Source organism: Danio rerio, chromosome 14, assembly GCF_049306965.1.
Source record: "Danio rerio strain Tuebingen ecotype United States chromosome 14, GRCz12tu, whole genome shotgun sequence".
Classification (NCBI taxonomy): Eukaryota; Metazoa; Chordata; class Actinopteri; order Cypriniformes; family Danionidae; genus Danio; species Danio rerio.
This window is the reverse complement of record NC_133189.1, coordinates 37,337,615-37,361,618: the sequence shown is the minus strand read 5'-3', so window position 1 is coordinate 37,361,618 and position 24,004 is coordinate 37,337,615. Positions and strand designations below refer to the sequence as shown.

Genomic DNA, 24,004 nt, shown 5'->3' with positions numbered 1-24,004 from the left:
CATGCCCCACCCCCTTCTAGACGCTTCACATTTGATGCGCGTAAGCTCAACTTCTTTCACCTTTTTTGAGAAAAACTAAATTCTATTGGCTGTTCTTTTTAAAAGGGGAGGGGCTACACTTGTCCCCCCCCCTCTTTATATTTTGGTTGAAATTACGTCAAACATTGAATAAAAATGCACATTTCAAAGCACTTCACTGGACCTTTACACATCTGACAGGAGTATGAAAATGCAACAGCTCTGAAAGATAATTTGGGGCTAGATTATGTAGGTATTTATACATCAGCAACTTAAAGCACTTTAAAACCAATTCTAAATAGGATGGGCTGCCAATGGAGGCCACGTTTACTACTATTTTGAATGAATCTAACAGCAGCATTTCGGACCAAATGTAGATAAGAAATTTGTGATTTTTAACTGATTAACATCAAACTTGAAAACATCACTTTACATTAATATGTGTAAAACCTTAAGCATTTTTTAAAAGCTCAGTGTACGAGACTACGAGTGTTTCCCTCTGCAGTGTGGGCTGTGAGATCGTCTCATTACTGGATGAGTATCTGCATGGTAATGTGTGTAAGGACCTGGAGAATTTGAAAGGAGGCGCGTCAGGACTGCAGCACTTTCAGGGCATCCTCAGCCACATATGTGACAGTCTCCACAGGTGCTGTTTATTCCACATCACATATGCTTTCACACTGCTGTAGTCATTTGAAGGAACAACATCACTGTTCTTACATTTTCTAAAAAAAAAGGTCATGTGCTTTAACCTGATATCTTTACCACAGTGAGATTGACCAGACACTGTCCAGTTTGGAGACTTTGGCCAAAGTGTTCGACCATCCTAGTGGACATCTCACCTTTTCCACAATGCAGGTATAATAATCTAAACTGTAATTGTAAACAAACAGTAGGCTACTATAATCAGCCAGCATGTACCAATCAATCATCTCTTCTTATTATTTTACTAATAATTATAGCAATAGCACAATAGCAATAGCATTGTGAAGAAGTGTAAAGACAGTGTATTGAGTAATGTTCTGCTTTCTCAGTTACTTACTGTATCTCTGTTTGTTAGAATACAGGGAAAAGCCCTGAAGAAAACATGGATAATCTACTTCAGAAGCTCACAACGCTCTGTAACCTGTTGTCTTCTCTGGAGAAAAGGGTAAAGACATCAATCACAAACATCATAAATACACAAACACACACTAGTAGTCCCATAATAAACACACATACAGTTTAAGTCACAAGTATTAACCCTCCTGTAAATTTGATTTCTTTTTTAAATATTTCTCAAACGATGATTGACATTCATTTATTCATTCATTTTCTTGTCGGCTTAGTCCCTTTATTAATCCGGGGTTGCCACAGCGGAATGAACCGCCACTTTATCCAGCAAGTTTTTACGCAGCGGATGCCCTTCCAGCCGCAACCCATCTCTGGGAATCATCCACACACACATTTACACACACACTCATACACTATGGACAATTTAGCCTACCCAATTCACCTGTACCGCATGTCTTTGGACTGTGGGGGAAAACGGAGCACCCAGAGGAAACCCACGCGAAGGCAGGGAGAACATGCAAACTCCACACAGAAACGCCAACTGAGTCGAGGTTCGAACCGGTCACCCAGCGACCTTCTTGCTGTGAGGCGACAGCACTACCTACTGCGCCACTGCCTCGCCCGATGATTAACAGAGCAAGGAAATTTTCACAGGATTTCCTATGAAGTTTTATACTCTGGAGAAAGTCTTATTTGTTTTATTTCGGCCAGAATAAAAGCAGTTTTTAATTTTTTTATAAAACATTTTTGGTTGATTCTTTTAGCCTCCTTAAGCAATGTACAGTTGACTTCAGAATTATTAGCCCCCCTGAATTATTAGGCCACTTGTTTATTTTTCCCCCCAATTCCTGTTTAACGGAGAGCAGATTTCTAAACAGATTTTTAAACATAAAAGTTTTAGTAACTTATTTTTAATAACTGATGTATTTTATCTTTGCCATGATAACAGTAAATAATATTTGACTAGATATTTTCAAGACACTTCTATACAGCTTAAAGACATTTAAAAGTTTAACTAGGTTAATTAGATTAACTAGGCAGGTAAGAGTAATTAACTGCTTTTACTCTAGCCGAAATAAAACAAATAAGACTTTCCACAGAAAAAAAAATATTATCAGACATACTGTGAAAATTTCCTTGCTCTGTTAAACATCATTTGGAAAATATTTTGAAAACAAGAAAAAAATTCAAATTGGGCTAATAATTCTGACTTCAACTGTATATATTTTTCGATTGTGTACAGAACAATCCATCATTATACAATAAATCAGGGTTCCCAAACTTTTCAACTCACGACCCCCAAAATAACAATTCCAGTGACTCGCAACCCCCACTGTTATAAACATACAAACATTTGACACAACGGTGCACACAGACCAATAGGAACTATTTAAACAAGCTTATTGACAACACAAAAGAAATGCAACAGTCTAACAACCATATAATTTTTTATAGTCATTATTTCTTTTTTAAATTTAATATAAAGCACATGTCTAGTCTTGATTTTGGTGACCGCAACTTGGAAATCTTCCTCTATGTCCAGTGGTGGCCTTTATTTTTAATGTATGTGAGTGACGTAAAGGAGTCAAAGTATAACATTGTGCTGTAAAATAAATCTGCTGCAACTAACACTATTGTTGTGTCATTACCAAAACTCCAGGGGTCTCAATCCAATGGAAAAAGAATTGAAAGGCTGATGCCTTTTTATTTGCTTGTTTTTTTATGTAACTATTAAATACTATTTTTATCTTCTGCAGGTTATGGATTAAATATGCTATTAAATTCTAAAAGTTTATTAACATATATGATATTATTGGAAATCACCAAGCGACCCCTGCCTTGTTGTCTCGCGTACCCCGCTTTGGAAACCATTGCAATAAATGCCCAATTACCTTAACTTGGCTAGCTAACCTAATTAACCTATTGTAGTTAAGCCTTCAAATTGCACTTTAAACTGAATACTAGAAAAATGTCCAGTGAAATATTATGTATTGTCATCATGGCAAAGATAAAAGAAATATTATTAGAAATGAGAAATGAGTTATTAGAATTATTGTTTAGAAATGTGCTGGGAAAAAAATCATCTTTCCGTTAAGTAGAATTTGGGGGAAATAATTAAACGGGGGGCTAATAATTTAGGACGGCTAATAATTCTGACCTCAACTGTATGTGAACCACAAATGTGTAGTTCTTATGCATTTCTGTCTGTGGTGATGAGAACAAAATGTGTCTTTTCAGGTTCTCAAAGCACTGCAAGAGGCTGTAGCCAATCACAATTTATCATTGCAACCAGCCACGCCCCCTGAGTCCAGCAGGGCTCCAAAAAAACTGGCCAGACCCAATCCTGTCCACAGCTTTCAGGTAGACCATTAGTGTCTATTGACCCTTTCAGAGCACTAACATTTTAATTGTGACAATATTTGCATTCATTCATTTATTTGCATGTGTTTACATGTCAAGGTCAAGGTGGTCAGGTATGGCAGGCAAACAGTGTCGGTGGATATCAATGAAGGTGTGCTGCTGTTTGACAAAAAGTCTGGCTCATTTGGTGTGGAGACTGTGACACTTGACAGGAGTGAGTTTAACTTCGTCTGAAAATCATGGTTCTATTATTGACATATGAGGCTAGTAAATGGTGTTTTTTAGTCTTGCAGTTGGTGAAGTTTCAGAGAGGCCCTGCCAAACTAAAAATGGTCGTGGACAGTCATCACAATCCACCAAGAGAACTGGTGTTCGAGAGCACAAAGGTAAGGAGAAAGACTTGAATTAGCTTACCTTAAACATGCTCAATCTGATATATATTTATACGTGTCTCCCATAGAAACGGGAAGCCTTCTGCCGGCTGCTGCAGCTTATGAAGACCACTCACTCGCAGAAGTCTGAGCTGGACGTCATTTCTGTGTTTGTGGGCACCTGGAATATGGGTATCAAGATGCACTTCACTGAATTTTGCAAAAATATAAAAACTTGCTATTCAAAAATAACTTCTTATAGCCAGTGTGCGAATTACAGGGGGGTGTAGGGGGGACTGACCCTCCTAATTAATGCTTGATCTGCCCTTGATGATGTCAAAACAACACGTATGCGGAGTAAGTCCTCTAAATAATGGGAAATAATTTGCTCTGATCTGTATCTTAAATAATAATATATAAATGAAAATAATAGATATTATAAATATACATTTGATCAACCCTATCAGGGTTCATACCATTGTGAATGCACAATCAGCCTATGCGAGAAAAAAATCATTCCTCAGTCAGAAACTGGCAGATCAGAGCCACGATAGACAACATAGTTGTTTACAAAACACTCTTCACGAGTTCATACTCACAGATATTTGACCTAATAAAATATGCGTATTTGGCGTGCTGTCTGTGGAGAGGGCTCTGAGCTTGGAAAGACACCCTAACTCGTGTTATTCCCCTTATCAGGATAGAGAGAGATAGGCTCTGAGCGCGGTGTCTAGCCCGGCTCAATTGTGGTTTAATTAACCGGTTTAATAGTGTGGAGTTGGGGTGATGAAAGGATTCTGCAGTCAGGAAAAACGAAGGTATGACGTGTTTGACTATTTATATGGGTTTGGTCTTGAGCCGATTGGATAATAGAATGATTGTGATGAATTAGCCTCGTCAAAGACTGATCATGACATGCTCCTTACGAAATTTGTTTATGAAACATCACCTCTTGCAAAATAGCAGTTTGTTTCTACATTCATTCATTCATTTTCCTTCGGCTTAGTTCCTTATTTATCAGGGGTTACCACATTGGAATAAACCACCAACTATTCCAGTATATGTTATAGCCTAAAACTAAAGTCAAATCAGATATAGTTGTTGTAATATTTTGATTTATTTAAATTTTTTTTCTAAGATATTTAACAAAAACATTCCAATACCAACAAAAAATACAATACAAAATAATTGACATTAGCCCCACCCCACCCCCTCAAAAAAAGGGAGAGGGATCGTCTCAGTTTCCAAATATACATAAATATATTTACATGACATATGTAGCATAAACAAATTAACATTAAAGATGACAGTATTCACGTTTTTACAAAGTAAGTGTCATGAATATATGAGTTAGAGATGAAAATTTCCAAAGGTAAAATGCTAGATTCCCAAGAGTCTTAAAATAGGTCCCCATGTGGTTTCAGCTTTTTTCTGTGAAGTTTCAAGACGTAGTCGTTCCATTTGAATAACATAAAGCAGCTCATTCAACCATCTCTTAAAACAGGGAGCCTTTGGAGACTTCCAATCAAGTAAGATCATCTTTTAGTTGTAATCATGCCAACCATCAGGGCTTGCTGATGAGTTGATGGAAAGGTGTCTATTATGTTTGAATATCCAAAAATATTGCAATTGTAGTCAGGTTGGATAGTGGTTAAAAAAGAACCACAACATGCAGCACACACCCATTTACTGACACTGCCACAAAATGTATGAATGTATTAACACTTCATTTGTAATCAAAAGTTATCATCATTTGTAATTATAATTTTACTGACTTTAGAACTTGTAATCAAATTACATGTTGTAAATGTAACATGTAATGCGTTTCAATACTGTGTTTCTGGAAAATTTAATTAGAATACAGTAACAAATTATAGACAAAAGTTTATGATCCACTAGAAGTAAGTTGTGGTATCTGTAATATTTCTTTATTTATTGTATGTGACCTCTGGTAAATGGGATGATCAGTAAGAGAGTGTCTGGTCTGGAACCCATACAACAGATCCTAAGGGCACCAATATTTAGTTTTTTAAAGGAATAAAACCAAGGCTGTAAGGAATATTAGTGCACTGCATTTAGTAGGTTGTGCTTCAGCCAACAAAACAATAAAACAGTTTATAGTTCAAATGTGCCTGAATACATACTATATAGTAGGCCAAAACAGCAAGATAGCGGAGTAATATATATATATAACATTGATTATATTCATTCCTTAATTTTCTTTTAGGCTTAGTCCCTTTATTAATCTGGGATCACCACAGCGGAATTAACTGCCAACTTATCCAGCATATGTTTTATGCAGCGGATGCCCTTCCAGCTGCAACCTATCACTGGGAAACATCCACACACACACATACACTACAGATAATGTAGGTTACCCAATTCACCTATACCACATGTCTTTGGACTTGTGGGGGAAACTGGAGCACCCACGGGAAACCCACACAAACATGGGGAGAACATGCAAGCTCCACACAGAAATGCCAACTGACCCAGCCGAGGCTCAAACCAGTGAACTTCTTGCTGTGAGGCGATTGTGATACCCACTGCACCACCGTAATGCCTAATTGTATTCTTTAAAGTGAAAAGTTTCGATATGACCAGCAAGTTTTTTAAGATACGTACTTTGGCTGTGTGTTTACATCATGGATTAATAAGCTGTAATTTTAGGGTGAACTCTAATTTAAAGCAGCAGAAGATTTGATCGTTGTTCTGTGTTTTGCCGGCAGGGGGCACTCCGCCACCCGGTTCACTGCAGTCTTGGGTTACATGCAGTGGTTTGGGTCTCACCCCAGATGAATCCATCAGCTCCCTGCCTCATGATATTTATGCAGTGGGCACTCAGGACAACCCGCAGGGAGAGAGAGAGTGGGCTGAACACATCAGAGCCACACTGCGCACTTCAACCAACATCGATTACAAACAGGTCTGACCTCAGAAAGTCACAATCCTTACAGTTTCCTCACATTTTAAAGTGATTAGCTATCATAACATGACGGTTCATTCACAAATAAAAACATACTTCATCTTCATATGTTTCCAAGCATGTTTCTTGAGTTTCCAATTTTAAGATAGTTTCCTCTGTTTGACACAAACGAAGTTATTTTGAGGAATGTTGTAAGTAACCAATAATCCATAGTATTTTTCATACCACAGATGTCAATAGCTACAAGTTTCCAACATTTCTCAAAATATCTTCTTCTAAGTCAAACAGAGGAAACTAGCTGAAACGGGAAACTAGCTTGCTTCTTATAAAAGGAGTGTGGGTTGTGTGCGTTTTGTGTTTCTCCGGTAGGTGGCAGTACAATCCCTTTGGAACATCAGACTGGCTGTGTTTGTGAAGCCGGAGCATGAAGCGCGCATCAGTCAAGTAAACACAGCGAGTGTAAAAACTGGCCTGGGGAACACACTTGGTAAAAAATCTCTCTTTCTTGAACAAACATGCTAGCTAACTCTCCCTTTTTGTATCCTTTTTTATCTGTCTTAAATCAATGGCTTGTAGTTAAGCTTAATAAACAGTGATAAATCAGTCATATTATTTTAGACCAGATTCATTGATTTTTGTCTCGGTGGTTACAGGAAATAAGGGAGCAGTAGGAGTTTCTCTTCTCTTTAATGGCACATCAATGGGCTTTGTGAACTGCCATTTGACATCTGGAAGTGATAAAGCACTGAGGTATTTACACACGTCTTTATAGAGAGGATCTCAATCTTTTAAAGAACTCTTCAACTATTAAAAATAATACAATGCTGACTGCTAACAGCCCTACACAAAAAGTAGTGTAAATATCATTCTTAAGCCTGGAATAGTTTATATAGCTTTTAAAAAAATGTCTTTGTAAAGCTCTAGGAATCGCACACTTGTCGACTTTCTAAGATGTTCAAGATGTTCAAATTGTTATGAGCACAATAAACACACATACCTCATTTTTTTGGAGATGGATGACAAACTTAGAACAATGTCTTGTAAAATCAGATTTAAACATAAAGCATGTCTGATATTCTCAGATGGAATAAATGTCTGATGCAAAAGAAAATCAGAGTTTGTGCCTATTAAACACTATGATTTTCTGTGAAATCAGACCTTTGCCACCATTATGCGTTTAGTTTATACTTAATCTTTTGAAATAACCTCATTTTTACTGAGCTATAATATTTGTTTGCTTGATAAAAAGTCCAAATCTGAGATCCCAGAAATACTTTGGTATTAACACAATCAGTTAATTAATTGATGAGTTGATGATTCAGTTTATTAATAAAAGTTCTTGTATATTTAGGTTTATTTAGGGCCAAAAAAATGCAGACCACAATGAAAACTTTTGAGAACACTGTTGTACAAGACCTGAAAGAGGTGTTTTATTACTCACACTTTACAATAAGGTTCTATCAGCTAATGTTAGTGTGTTTAATAACATGAACTAATAATGAACACTACTTGTACAGTATTTATTAATCATAGTTCAACATTTACTAATGCATTATTTATTTTTTTAATAATAGTTTATACACTCTGAGTTAACATCTTTTAACATTATCAACTTTAAAGAAGATGAATAATATTGTAATAAATGTTTTGTTCATTGCTTGTATATGTTAGTAGATACATTATCTATTGAAACCTTATTGTAAAGTGCTATCATGTTATTAGATTTCATTGTTTCATTAATTCGTTCATTCATTTTCTTTTCGGCTTCGTCCCTATATCAATCAAAGGTCGCCACAGCGGAATGAACGGCCAACTTATCCAGCACATGTTTTTTTAAGCAGCAGCTACCCAGTGCGCCCACTGGGTTTGTTTTACAAAATGTAATTATTTAACCAAATTTATTCAACAAGGACACATTAATTTGATCAAAGGTGACAGTAAATATTTATAACTTTACAGAAATTTTTCCAGAAAATATAAATCAAATCTTATTTTTAACTTAAGATAAAAAAAACGTTATATTTTTTAAGGTTATAATGTGATTATTTATAAGTTTTTTATAAGTAAAAAACAGAACAAAAACATATAAAATCTATTATAAGTTTTACGCAAATGATAAGGAAAAAATACAGAAAAAATAAATAAGTGAATTAATAAAAAAAACAATAAAAAACAAAAACAAAGTAATAATAATAAAAATAAAAAAATAAAACAAGCACCAGTCCATCCAAACATGCACCATATAGAGTAAATAATAAACATAATTTACTTTATCCAACTCAAAACATTGAAAATGGAGTGGAAAAGTAAGAGTAAAATTGTTCATGAATCATAAGTGCCCTACTTTTAAGTCATAAAAAGATACGCAAGGAAGAGGCCATAGATTTTTTTTCAAACTTTTTAGAAGCATTCAGTGTAATTCATCTTTATTTATATAGAACATTTCACAATATAGATTGTGTCAAAGCAGCTTAACATAGTTCTAGTAGTCCAGTCCTACTAGAAGTCCAGATTTCAGAGTTGGAGTTTAGTTTAGTTCAGTTCAGTGTGGTATAAATTTCACTGCTGAAAGTTCAAACACTAAAGAGCAAATCCACTGAAGCTCAGCTCCACAAATCCCAATGCAAGCAAGCCAGTGGTAACAGTGGCGAGGATAAAAAAAACTTCACCAATTGACGAAGTGTAGGAAAAAAAAAACTCAAGGGAAACCAGGCTCTGTTGGGCACGACCATTATTCTTCTGGCTTAACTTCCTTTGTGGAGCTGCAGTCTAGGCACTGGAGGCTGGAGAAGCTGGACGTCCATCATGGAGGAGCTGCAGGTGTGAGTAGGGGACCGGCGGGAGGTCAGGCTTGCCCACAGGATCAACACAGGGACTTGTTGTCATAGTGGTGTTTCAGGAATCATGTACTCAATTCTTCCATGACGATCACAGCATCAGCTCGGGATACGGCCTGGTCCAGGATTGTGGATACCTAGGGATCATCTTTTCACAGGTCCTGGATCGCATCAATGGCGCTGCATAGTCTCTAGGGACTTCAGAATGAGTATCCCCAGGTAGAAATAGAGAATAAAGTATCTGCCCTAGCAAAACGAGTTCTTTCAAGCTTAAGAGCAGCAACCATTTCAGTTAGCCATTTATGAAAAGTAGGTGGTAAAGTGGACTTCCAATCTAGAAATGTATTAGTTTCAACAAAAAATACTTTGTTACTAAACACTAATATAAACTGTATATTAAAATGAGCATATTAGCATGATTTCTAAATGATTATGCTACACTGAAAACTGGAGTAATGCCACTGAAAGTGTACTATGCAAACATGGGATGCAAACTAGTTACATTTCAAAATATTTTAGGACATGTTCCGTTTTAACATGTCTTTAATCAAATAAGTGTAGCCTTGGTGATCACTAAATACTATTTTGCATTGCTCCTCTTTCTTTGTCTTAGGAGAAACCACAACTTCCAAGACATCCTTAGACTCTTGTCTCTTGGAGAAAAGCAGCTCAGCACTTTCGACATAAGCCTTCGCTTCAATCATCTCTTTTGGTGTGGAGACCTCAACTATCGCCTGGACCTGGATGCACTGGTCATACAGCTTATATCTGCCTCATTTCTGTCAATAAATTAATCACTCTAGCTTTACTCACTGCTTTTTATTGACCATGCATTTAAACATTGACCCCATTAAACGCACTGAATCATCTGAGCTGTTCTGTTGTGCTCACTTATATCATATGTTGAAGGTCTCCTGTCTCTGACAAAGGTCTCTCTTTCTGCAGGACATATTGAAGCATGTTTCAAAGCGAGAATTCGAGGAGCTGATGTGCGCAGACCAATTGACCAGAGAGCGGCACAAAAGAAAGGCCTTTTTTAACTTTAGTAAGAATGGCAGCTGCTCTTCAACTCCCACGATCACCACACACACATATGAAATCAATATATAGGGTTAAACAGCAACATGTGGGACAAAAAAAGCATTAACATACACTTTGTTCTTGTTTTCGCTGTTAAGAGGAGGAGAAGATCATGTTTCCTCCCACCTATCGATATGAACGTGGTTCTAGAGACTGTTATCTATGGCAGAAATACAAGTCCAGTGGGGTGAGAGTTATATATTTTATTATTAATTCTGTCTCTTCTTGCAGCTTCTGTTGTTACATTACTTAAAAAAAGCATATTTGACATATACAGTTAGGTCCATGAATATTTGGATATTGACACAATTCAAAAATTTTTGGGGCTGTACAATGGATGGATTTTAAATAAAACAAAGATGTGCTTTACCTGCACCTTTAATTTGAGGGTGTTTACATCCAAATCAAGTGAATAAAGAAGGAATTACAGCAGTTTGCATATGTGCCTCCCACTTGTTAAGGGTCCAAAAGTAATTAGACAGAATAATAATACATCAAAAATTCACTTTATAATACTGGGTTGCAAATCCTCTGCAGTCAATTACAGCCTAACGTCTGCAACGCATAGACATCACCAGACTGGGTTTTATTCTTGTTTATTTTTGGTGGTGCTCTGCCAGGCCTCTACAGCAACTGTCTTGAGTTTCTGCTTGTTCTTGGGGCATTTTACCTTCAGTTTTGTTTTTAGCAGGTGAAATACATGCTCAATCGGATTCAGATCAGGTGATTGACTTGGCCATTGCGTAACATTCCACTTCTTTTTTAATCTTCTAAAACTCTTTGGTTGCTTTTACAGTATACTTATGGTCATTCTCCATCTACACTGTGAAGCATTTGGCTTAATATGAGCAGAAAATATTGCCTGAAACATTTCAGAATTCATCCTGCTGCTTTTGTCAGCAGTTACATCATCAATAAATACAAGAGAACCAGTTCCATTGACAGCCATACATGCCCACGCCATGTCACTTCTACCACCATGCTTCACTGCTTAGGATCATGAACGGTTCCTTTCCATTTTCATTCTCTTCTCTATCACTCTGGTACCCGTTGTAATTGGGACCTGGCTAAGGAACTGCTTAGAAGCCAATTGTCGTTACTTTTGGACCCTTAACAAGTGGGAGACGCATATGCAAATGATTGTAATTACTACAGCATTCATCTTATTTGGATGTAAATACCCTTAAATTAAAACTGACTGTCTGCATTTAAAGCACATGTTGATCGTTTCATTTCAAATCCATTGTGTTGGTGTATGGAGCCATAAATGTTAAAATTGTTTCTCTGTCCCAATAATTATGGACCTAACTGTATATATATATATATCAGAATGGGTGAAATAATTATGTGTGATGATAATAGAGAATCATATGTAGTAATGTTCTTATTTTTCTTATTCTATCTTATTTAAACCTTCTTTAGGTGCAAGTGAATGGGCCCTCATGGTGTGACAGAGTTTTGTGGAAGTCCTACCCAGAGTCTCACGTAATCTGCACCTCATATGGTATATGCTTCCTGTTTCTGTCATTTATTATTTTCTTTAGTGAATGAATGTATAAATATAGGACAATCTACAAACTTAAAAATTTGGAGCTCATTGCTTAGTATACTGTAAAAATGCTGGGTTCCACACAATTCCTTCATGTTGTCCAAACACAAATCAATTAAGTGAACCTAATACTAAGTTGTCCTAAAAAACTGATAAGAATTGTGTTGTTTTTAACTCATTGTTTTTAACTCATTTTAAACAAGTAGCTTAAGCAAAAGTATTTTTGGGGGGTGTTACTAGTCCCATTAGAATCTATTAAGCAGATTTCATAAGTTACATATATTCTATAGCACAGTTTAAACACTTAAATGAGATATTTGAAAAAGAACACTGATCAAAATTTAAAAACACAGGACAGGATAATTCAGAAGATTTCAGTGGGTAATTAATTCAAGTCTGCAGCTGTATTTGTTGAACAGTTTAGTGTTGAACCGTTTAAAGATTTTTTTTTAATGTATGGTGTCCTGACTGTTGTAGAGCTCACTTTGGTGATGGAAAGCAAGTTTAATTTATTTGGGTCTGTTGGGAAACATTATATTCTTTGTCAAACTGGGGAATGACTGAACTTGAAATATGTAAAGAAGTCAGTGGGCATCATTTACAGTGACATACCGGAGCAAATGCAAATGTTTATCAGGAGCTTCATTTGCAACATGCAGTTTTTTTTACTCGCATTCATCTCTCAATCAGCCAGCAGTTTTCATTCAGGACTATGAGCCTCTTCAAACAGCAAAATAAGTACAGCCCTAAAACTGAAATCAGTGAGATAATAAAATGGCTGCCCAGAGTCCTGATCTAAACCTGATTGAAAATCTATGGAAAATCTTTGGCAACAATTTCTCCTGTGAGACTGTTAATACCTTGTTGCTTTTTAGTCATAGTATTTTTTCAAGCCACAACCATTGTCACTCTAATTTTGATTATCTTTTTCAAGGAAATAATTATCTTTGGTTAAAGTGTCTTGGCATTTTGTAAAACACTATTCAACCAGCATGAAATTAATAATAAATTCGCAACTAAAATTCCTTCACATTTTGTCTCCACTTGTAGTCCAAGTAATATCATAACATGTTGTAGTTGTGTTGTGAATTACTCTCTTACAGTAGCTCGACAAACTCCTTCGATGGTTTGAACTTTAGCTTGAGGGCAGAAAAAACACTTGCCTGCTATTTATGTAGTATTTTGGAATGAGATGTGTAGCTACACTGCACTACAAAGATTTACTTTGGGTACAATTGTAGGTCTGTGGTCCACAATCAGAGTCATATCCTGTCTGTCTGTGTGCTTTAAAAACATGTGAATTCGGCCTCCTCAGCGAAGGCAGCCAACATATATTGTGCCAGTGTACATGATCACATTTTGTATTTCAAAACCATCTCAAATCATAAACTAAATGAACTATTTAGTCTGTAACTAAATGGCAGAAATTAGTTGGATGGGAATCTGATGTTTAATTATTTTGGCCTAGTATGTAATGGATGTTTGAAAATTAAGAGCATTTATTGTGTGCTTGCACTCAAACTACAGCATGTCTATACTACTTAAAGCGATAAGAATAGATTGGATACAGTAAAAGCATGAAAGTATTGATGATAAGAGGAGAATACAGAAGATAAACAAAAAACCTAAAAACAACAACAGGAAATAGGTGTCACAAAGAGTAAGCTTCTGTTTTGCTTGCTCATTAAAATCAGACTGAAATCTCTGAAACATATACACTCACTGGTCACTTTATAAGGAACACCTGTCCAACTGCTCGTTAATGCAACATTCTAATCAGCCAATCACATGGCTGCAACTCAATGCATTTAGGCATGTAGACATGGTCAAGATGATCTGCGTCAGAATGGGGAACAAAGGTGATTTAACTGACTTTAAACATGGCATGGTTATTGGTGCCACACAAGCTGGTCTGAGTATTTCAGAAACTGCTGATCTACTGTGATTTTCATGCACAACCATCTCTAGGGTTTACAGAGAATGGTCTGAAAAAGAGAAAATATCCAGTGAGCAGCAGTTCTGTGGGCACAAATGCCTTGTTGATGCCAGAGGTCAGAGGAGAATGACCAGACTGGTTCCAGCTGATAGAAAGGCAACAGTAACTCAAATAACCACTCATTACAACTGAGGTATGCAGAAGAGCATCTCTGAACCTTGAGACAGATGGGCTACAGCTGCAGAAGACCACACCGGGTGCCACTCCTGTCAGCTAAGAACAGGAAACTGAGGCTACAATTCACACAAGCTCACCAAATTTGGACAATAGAAGATTGGAAAAACATTGCCTGGTCTGGTGAGTCTCAATTTCTGTTGTGACATTCGGGTCAGAATTTGGCATCAACATGAATTCATCCTGTCTTGTATCTATGGTTCGGGCTGGTGGTGTTGTAATGGTGTGGGGCATATTTTCCTGGCACACTTTGGGCCCATTAGAACCAACTGAGCATCGTGTCAACACCACAGCCTATATTGTTGCTGACCATGTCCATTACTTTATAACCACAGTGTACCCATCTTCTGATGGCTACTTCCAGCAGGATAACGTGTCATGTCATAAAATTCTAATCATCTCAGACTTGTTTTTTGAACATGACAATGAATCCACTTTACTCAAATGGCCTCCACAGTCACCATATCTCAATCCAATAGAGCACCCTCGGGATGTAGTGGAATAAGAGATTTGCAACATGGATGTGCAGCCAACAAATCTGCAGCAACTTTGTGATGCTATCATGTCAATAGGGACCAACATCTCTGAGGAATATTTCCAGTACCTTGTTGAATCTAAGCCACAAAGGATTAGGGCAGATCTGAAGGCAAAAGGGGGTCCAACCCAGTACTAGTAAGGTGTGCCTAATAAAGTGGCCGGTGAGTGTATGTATAAGTCTTTTTATTTATATTATATTAAATGTCATTTTTCTTTTGGTTCTGTTCTTCAGGGTGTACAGATGACATCTTCACCAGTGAGCACTCTCCTGTGTTTGCAACCTTTGAAGTGGGTGTCATATCACAGTTTCCCAGAACTGGTATGGGAATCTGCCTGTGACTTTGAATCTGAAGTTTTTGCCCTTTAGATCATTTCATAACTTGAGTTATATTAGGAGTTGCTAAACAAGCATTTTGTTAAGGAACAACCATTTCCTTTTGCCACTAATATCAAGCCTGTTTCCACTGCATCAACATGTGAAGGCCCTAAAGGTCATTCATTAAGGGAGAGCGCACAAATTTTTTTTAAATGAACATTGTGTCATCATTAACTCATACTCATGTCATTCCAAGTCTTTTTGATAAGTGTCAGTGAATAAATGTAAATTAAAGTAATAGTTCACCCCAGCATTTGAATTCTCTCATCATCACTCACCCTCCACTTTTTATCTTCTGTTGAACACAAAGTAAGATATTTTGAATAAAGCTGGAAAGAAGCAGCCATTGACTGCCATAGGCATCTTTTTTTCCAACTGTGAGTGTCCAACATTCTTCAGAATATCTTGTGTTGTGTTTAGAATCACTTGAGCATGATTAAATAGTGGCGAAATTGTCATTTTTGGGTAAACCATCCCTTAAAGCCAAAATTACATATGTGATGTTTTCTTTCATAAAATGAATTAAACAGGCATCACGGTGGCTTAGTGGATAGCACTGTCGCCTAACATCATTAAGGTCGCTGGTTCAAGCCCCAGGTGAGCCAGTTGGCATTTCTGTGTGGAGTTTGCATGTTCTCCCTGTGTTTGCGTGGGTTTCCTCATGGTGCTCTGGTTTCCCCCACAGTCCAAAGACATGCGTTATATGTGAATTGAATAAACTGAAATTGGCCGTAGTGTATGTGCTGCATGTAAGATTATATGGGTGTTTCCCAGTATAGGGTTGCAGCTGGAAGGGCATCCGCTGTGTAAAACATATGCTGGTGGTTCATTCCGCTGTGGCGACCCCTGATGAGTAAAGGGACTAAGCCAAAGGAAAATGAATGACTGAATGAATGAATTGATTAAACTGCTTGATTAATCTATAAATGTACTTTTTGATGGGTCAACGTTTTGGTTGAACTGACTTGCAATGGAAAAAATAAATGTTTTATCTTTTATTTAACCATAAGGGTGAATAAATAGTGATAGAGTTGACTTTTTTGGGTGGACTGAATTATAAATTATATTTGTAATCCGTGTTCAGCAACAGTACTTATACTTTCCATGTAACATAAGGCATGAGTGCATGGTAAATGCTGTTGACACTGGAGAGCACTAGTTGCTACTATGCATGTGATGATCTTGACCATATATATATATATATATATATATATATATATATATATATATATATATATATATATATATATATATATATATTTGTATATATATATATATACTCTTTTCCAGAGTCCTGTTCAGAGAGAGCCAGCATTGAACTGGAGGCGATTGAGGCTATAGTGAAAACTTCTAGCAAGGCCAAGTTTTTCATCGAGTTCCACTCCCGCTGTCTGGAAGGTATGTTTTTTGCTATAATCAGTGAGGAGAGTGAGCATGCAATGGTATGTTGCTTGTCTGGTTTTCTTTTGAAACATCTGTATGTCATGAGATATATGTGACAGCTCTTTTTGTCACCATCATGTTTCTTCTTTGTAGAGCCTCGTCGATCAGCTGAAAATGACTCCCAGTACTGTGAGGTGCCAGGGTTTCTCAAACTTGGTTGGTCTTCAAAACAGTTGCCCAAGGTTGAGTCCGAGATCACCTTCTGTTCATTTTAACTATGCTTCTTAATGAGGATTTCTTATTTGTTTTTCCTTATTTTTTTACAGCTTCACCCAGTGTTCTTGGATTTAGAGCATCTGCGGGATCAGCACTTGCTGTTGTCTGTGAAGTCATGTGATGGCTTTGAGTCATATGGTACATGGTCATAATGTCTTTCTGAAAGAAATTCCTCTGAAACAGTTGTTTGGTTTTTAGAAACATTTACCTCATAACCAAGAGCATAACACAGCAAACAGTTTAATTCAGGTGATTTGAGAGCACTTTCTTTAACATTTTAGGGGAGTGCTGTGTGGCTCTTCGCCCAACAGCAGGGAAATTATTGGACACATTTGAGACATGCTTGACCCACAGAGGTGAAGAGATGGGCTCTATTCGAGGTCGATTCAGAGTATATGTACCACCAGACCGCCGAAGGATCCGGGAAAGAGTCTATGGTGGGTTATCCGTGCTTTTACTATATCGTTTCTGCAAATGTACCATAGACACTCACCCACCCTACATTTCTTTTAGTTTTAGTTCCTCCTCTGCTTTGGCTCTGTTTTCACTTTTCTATCTACCATTTCTTCCTCTTTTGGCGTGCAGTTGCCTGATGTTGTCCAGATGCATCCTGAAACCTCACTGAAATATGACACTCACCATGCTGCTCACTGAATGAACAGTGGCATTACCACATATGTCTGCAGTATTAACACAGTTTGACGCAAGGCATTTCTTGTGCACATTACAGAGTGGCTCAGCATTGAGAAGGATGAGAGGGAAATGATGAAGGACCAACTGTCTCCCCCTTCTTCCAGTGCATTCTCTATCAAGTAAGTGACTAGCAGCACAAAGCTAATAAATAGGGTTTTTTGTTATGGTAATCACTGTTTGGTTTTTTTATTAAATGTCACCCTGATTTACTTTTCATCATTGCACTATAGAGCACCGTCAGCCTCATATGTGGCATCTCCAAACAGCTACACCAATCCTGCATACTTCATCTTTGAGGAAATGCCTGTGTTTCGGAAAGCCGAAGAGATTCCTTCAACTATTAAAGAATCCCAAGTAGTATGTGCTAATAACACTGTGATACAGCTGCCTAGAGTGACTGGAAGCCACGGCCATGGCAAAAGGTCTGCTAGGAGGTCCGACTTCACCGAAATCGAGATTCCTGGCTCCTTAGCACCCTATAAACCATCTTGCGAGACTCAGAGTGAACTTTCATCGACTGCATCCTCTTATCAGCTTTTTCCGGGTCCACATGTCCCTAGTACATCCCCAAACCAAAGACACACCACACATTCCTCAAATTCATCTTTACAGCTACAGTCCCATAAGAACAATATGGCACCGGATTCAGAATTATCAGGCAAAAAACTTACAAACTCATATATGAACCATTCAGTTTTTTCTAGAGACATGCATAAAGAAAAAGTCAGACAAGACTATCAAGGGGTGCACCAAGGTCGGCCTGTGCCAATCCGAAATGGACCAAAGCTGTATCCTTATGTGTCCACTAGAGTTCCTGCCCAGTCTTCAGCTTCCTGGATAGTAGAGCAGCCCACTCCAGCTTCAGGAGACAACTCACTCACAGCCCTCCAGATTGCTAAATCACTCAGTGAGGTGGACTTTCAGCCAGCAGACAAAAAGTATCCCTTTCATCAAATGCCGTCTCAACAAAGGCAGCATGGGTATGATTATGGCTTAGCTAGTGAGAGAAACTACAGTTGGGAGAAAGAGGTGAGTTGGGTAATGTTCATCTCGCCATGATTGCAGTACATAATATTTTAATAGATATTTTTCAAATATACTAGTGATAAAAGTATATAAAGGCTTGAAGGGCCATGAAACCCCACTTTTTTGGTTCAAGTCTACCTCAGAATTTTTTCAAAAAATGCTTCATAATGGGCGTGGAGCTCTGTGAGTAGAGGGAGGAGTTGTCGTGGCCGGCAGAGCAGGGAAAAAAGTGGGAGCGAACAGCTGTTGTCAGTTGGCTCACAAAGTGAGACACAAAGCGTGAGGAGACCCATGACTTTATAATTTACAAAGTTTAATACAAAGAAACAATCAGTAATTTAATGCCCTGCTACATTTGTTATTTGGAATTTCATATACACATAACCCCAATTTGTTATATGATTATAAAGATAATCAAATAACAATATAAATGAGGAGGACTTCTTTCCTCCTAAATCCTAAGGTCTGAAAGCTGACACAGTGGATAGCAGTGCAGCAAGTCTCTTTCCCAGTACATTCCAACCATTAACCCTGCCGGTAATCCAGAGGATTTTAAACATATGGCGAACACAGCAGCACAGATAAAGGCCATGTGTCTGAAGGGTAATGAACGCAACAGATAAAGTACACCATTCTTAATTCTCGTACAGCTCTCACAACAAAAATGCTTGCTGCAAACCAACAGATTTGCTTTATCGACCTAGACAGCATCGTAGAGAAAAACATGCAACAAACCCCATGGATCATGGAAACAAATACATAACATTCCTTGATGAACCTTCATGAACGGCTAAATACTGCTTTCTGTGCATGGGCATGGTCTCACCCAGTCATTGCGTCTCAAAGCTTGTCAGGTCTGCCTTACCTTCGGAAAGCACGCGCTCTCATTAATAATTAAGAAGCACAGTCTTCTCATAGGATAAAAAAACTCCACCATGAATAATAAAGAGAAACCGATGCGTCATCATTTCACTAGCGAATGCGCACGACGTTAACGATTTCGATCCCGTCCTAAAAATGATTCCAAACCTGGAACTTAGCTGACAAAAGCTCAAACTTATCCAGTTTTCTCCACAATTAAAGCTGACTGATGCTAATGTTGACTTAACTGATGCTCAACACACACAAATCTGTTAAAATTTCAACAAAGTACTCTAGCGTGTCTTGAACCTTTAACTAGGTTAATTAAGCTACTTAGGGTAATTAGACAAGTCGTTGTATAACAGTGGTTTGTTCTGTAGACAATCGAAAAAAATATTGCTTAAAAGTGCCGTAGGAGTACTCTGATAATGCTAACATAGCATAATAGCATTGAAAATTGAAGTCCCTCTCTGCTGTCCAAATCCATGCCTCCTGAAGTCATGAACATGCCCCAAATAGATGACCATAGACGACCTTATACTACATGGTTATGTCATTTGCCAGTAAGAAAACTTTCTAGTATTTTATACAGTTATAAATGTAAAAACCTTTTTGAAAAACTGTATTATATCTATATTATACCTACCACGTTTTCATTTTCAAGAGAATCTACATAAGCTTTGCTTAACTAAAATAGTTTTAAAACATGAAAATACCTGTCTAAAAGAAATACTGCAAACATGGTATCATCCTTCAGATTGTGGTTTTGAACAGTGTATTTCCCTCCAGCATCCAAAAGCAACTACCGATATTGATTCAGGATTTTAAAAAGTTTTTATTCAGCATTTTTTTTTTAATGGATACAAGGAAATGTTGGTCTTTTAGAAGTTGATCCTGAATTTGCCTGCTGTCACTCTCTCTGTCAGCTGCAGGTCAATGCTGCTGCAAATGGTGGATCTGTCTGTGTGAACAGGGTGCACAAATATGCAAATCTACATTTGTTAAGAGACGTTTTGGGCTACCTCTCGTAATTTTCAACCTGTAATTTTTTTAGTCCCATGCCTTACCCAGAATACAAAAATACATGTAAATACATTTGGATCATTTACTTTAATCAGTACTATTGGAATGTGAGGAGACATTCAACCAGCACAACATAAAATGTGTCTAAAGGCAATCACCTACTGCACCTTTAAGGGGGCTAATATTTTTGACCCTTAACTGGTTAAAAAAGCTGCTTTTATTCTAGCCGAAATAAAACAAATAAGACTTTCTCCAGAAGAAAAAATATAGGAATTATATGAAAAATTCCTTGCTCTGTTATACATTATTTGAGAAAAATTTTAAAAAGAATAATTGTGGCTAATAGTTATGACATCAACTGTACATTTGCAGGTGTCAGTCTTACACGGAGCCCCAGAAACAGTGCGAGAGCTGCTCAGCACTCTGGGATTGCAGCGGTACACACTAGACCTCAGCCGCAGTGGATGGGATGATCTTGATTATTTCAGGTGAGGTTGTGATATAGCAAAAAAATAAATAAAAATCGGACACTGCCATGTGCTTCAATTATTATCTTCTAGCAGTGATGGTGCTTGGTGAACATACAGTAAATACATTCCCATCAGTGTGTTCTGTTCTCTTGCAGTGGTATTACAGAGGAGGAGCTGTGTGCAGCTGGTGTGTCTAACCCATCTCATCGACGAAGAATCTTGGAAAACCTTCCCAAGATCTGGGACTGAACACAAAGAGACTATCTGGTGTCTTATCGGGAGACTATGTATGATTAGATTGATATTTGTATTCCTGATACACAATTTTTTACCTTCCCAAGTTTAAATTCCATTCAGAATAAAGTTTAACATGCCAACTCCACTGTCCCTGTGGTCCTAAACATACAGTGTGGAGTAAACTACAGTCTAATACTTGCTTTTAACAATCCAAACAAACAGAACACAGTCTTTCATTCTCCTGTCAGTGTTGAACATCCTAATGCTTTTACTTAGATACTGTGTATATAAAAGCACAACTCGAACAATGCCTCATGAAATTTTGGTTCTGCTTCAATACATTGTTTGGTCACTTTTTACATCTTGTCTGAGTCCCTGTTTCAACGTACTCACAGTATTTATTAATAGGTGACCAATAGCCATATGTAACCTTTTAAATGTGCATAAACAAAAATGTCAGCTGGTCAATTTAAGAGGAATATGTTGTTTTATTATTAATATCACCAGTTTTATTGCAGTAAAGCTCTTATCCCTTCCACAAGGAGAGATAAGCAAATGGATGTTTAAATCAATGGCCATATCGAAGAAGTTCCCAACAATAACAGGTAACAGAAAAAGCATTGCACCTGATTTTCCACAGACATTTAATATAGACTTTAAAATGTCTTTCTATTAGTTTTTTTTTCCTATAAATCTGTCAAGGCCAACTAACCAGGCTCTACGATTTTAATTTGATGTTAAGTGAATTCTCCCACTTCCTCAGCCCCATAGTCTGCCAAATCCTGGAGTTTAGATCCTGTAGTAGACAAATAGTGCTTTATACATGCTTTTGTACTAGGGATACTCCGATGAGGATTTTCGCAGCAGATGCAGAGTACTGATTCCTTGTCACGGGTATTGGCCGATACCGAGCACAGATTCTGATGCTTCAAGCTTTATAATGCATTAAGCACATTTTTCCTTTAAGTATGACACTTAAGTGGAGATCTCTCCTTACCTAAGAGAATAAATGAAGGATGTTTCATATAATTCCTTAAACATGTCTCTTATAATAACCATTTAGTGTGGACATGTCATGTTCACAAGCAGCTTCACAGAAAATAATAGATAAAATAGTCAAAAACACAGAACTTTCCGTTTTTATGTATGTAAAAGGGCCTAAATACATGCTAATTCACTCCCATTTCCATGATATCCAGCGTATTTTATCTAATTCAAAAAGCATGCAATCGGTTTATGAGATTGACATGTCATAAAATGTGATTATCGGCCGATACCGATCTCCAGTCGATCGATTGGAGCAATCTTAATTCCTACATTTTCAATTTGATAAATGACATGATATTCTGTTTAGACTATGGTTTTACAAAGTGATTAAAGGGTCATTTTTATCTCAAGCAAATATTACTATCCAGAGTCAATATCTTTAAACTTGAGCAAATATTGTACAGAAGGATGTTTGTACAAAAGCGTGATCTTTGAGCGCAGTATTTGCATTGGGATAGAGTTGACTCTCAGACATATATATTAAAAGAAACAATGACTTCGGGCTGTTTACAATGACAATATATCCTTATGTCTTGCATAAATGCATAAATCCAAAAGACAAAAAATCTGATCAGATCAGCATAAGTTCACAGCAGATCATTGTGTGTTGCTGTTATGTCATCTTAATGATAGCTTATCACAAATTCACAATGAAACTATCATTCCACTCTCTCAAAAATTGTCTGTTTTATTGGTACAGTAGTTTGTGGCTGTTCTTCGTTCTTACTATCTATCTGCTTGGTCATGGTGCAAATGGATGCGGGTGGAGAGTAAGGTGTGTTTTGTGCGCTAGCTTTCTTGTCTTCACCTGTCAGGCAGTAGATTATTATGTAGGCCAGATATGAAGAGTGAAAACTAACTAGCCCCTGTATATTCACATCACACTACTGAGTCACTGACCCACTTACATTCCTGTCCAGTTTATGTACTTTCCCCATAACTAACCATCAGGTCAGTACTGCAAAGGAAGTGGGTTTTTAACCATACTGAGAATGCACACTAATTACTCCAACATTCACACATCCTGTTTTTTTTTAATTCATGAAGCATAATTTAATTTGTAATTAAGAAAAGTTTATTATATCCCAAGTGTCAGCAATATACTAAGACTGTAAGTCAAATGAATTTGTAAACTATTTGACAGATTATTCAACCTTAAACTACGCAGTTTATTACTGCAGCCAACATCATAAAAGCATTGTGTGAATATTCAATGTGAACTTTAACTTGGAGACAGTCATGCACTGTATTATGGCACTCAAACTGATCACAAGCAGATAAAAGTCTTTCTTGCACTAACCTTTTGCCCTGTTCATTTAGCTTTTTGTGTCTACCCTGGCCAAACACGGATCATGTTATTTACTCAACAGCATGAGTAGTCTGACATATATATGTGTTAGCCTATTTTAATTTCTGACTGTATATGATCAGCTGTATGGATTAGTTTCAGGAAATAAGCATTATCTTTTGAGATCTACTCTACTAACTACCAGCCTCTTACTGGTCAAAATAGCACGGTTTTGACTTTTCACTAAATATTAACTTTAGTCTAAACAAATATGCATACGCTCTCCTGTTTCTCCTCAGAAGCTCCTACACTGTAAACCCAAAAAGTTAAGGCAACTCAAACCATTTGAGGAACCGATTGCAACAAAACATTTAAGTTCAAAATCTAATCCTAATGAGTACCGTGAACTTAATACATTTAAG

General features: G+C 37.2%; 1 protein-coding gene across 8 annotated transcripts in view; it reads left to right on the top strand.

Moving 5' to 3' along the window:
- inppl1b (inositol polyphosphate phosphatase-like 1b) overlaps nucleotides 1–21,606 on the top strand; it is a 62,370-nt gene extending 40,764 nt beyond the window's left edge. For 7 of the 8 annotated variants that reach the window (XM_073921250.1, XM_073921253.1, XM_073921249.1 and 4 more), the window contains 23 exons: nucleotides 524–664; nucleotides 789–876; nucleotides 1,079–1,168; nucleotides 3,310–3,432; nucleotides 3,532–3,646; nucleotides 3,718–3,818; nucleotides 3,893–3,995; nucleotides 6,533–6,729; nucleotides 7,099–7,216; nucleotides 7,383–7,479; nucleotides 10,180–10,318; nucleotides 10,512–10,611; nucleotides 10,745–10,833; nucleotides 12,069–12,150; nucleotides 15,135–15,221; nucleotides 16,569–16,676; nucleotides 16,815–16,903; nucleotides 16,988–17,075; nucleotides 17,219–17,374; nucleotides 17,668–17,749; nucleotides 17,861–18,659; nucleotides 20,913–21,028; nucleotides 21,166–21,606. In XM_073921250.1, the coding sequence (XP_073777351.1) occupies nucleotides 524–664; nucleotides 789–876; nucleotides 1,079–1,168; nucleotides 3,310–3,432; nucleotides 3,532–3,646; nucleotides 3,718–3,818; nucleotides 3,893–3,995; nucleotides 6,533–6,729; nucleotides 7,099–7,216; nucleotides 7,383–7,479; nucleotides 10,180–10,318; nucleotides 10,512–10,611; nucleotides 10,745–10,833; nucleotides 12,069–12,150; nucleotides 15,135–15,221; nucleotides 16,569–16,676; nucleotides 16,815–16,903; nucleotides 16,988–17,075; nucleotides 17,219–17,374; nucleotides 17,668–17,749; nucleotides 17,861–18,659; nucleotides 20,913–21,028; nucleotides 21,166–21,259 (3,202 nt within the window). In that variant the 3' untranslated portion in view covers nucleotides 21,260–21,606. 8 annotated transcript variants of the gene reach the window in all.
- The last annotated feature ends 2,398 nt before the right edge of the window (nucleotides 21,607–24,004 follow it).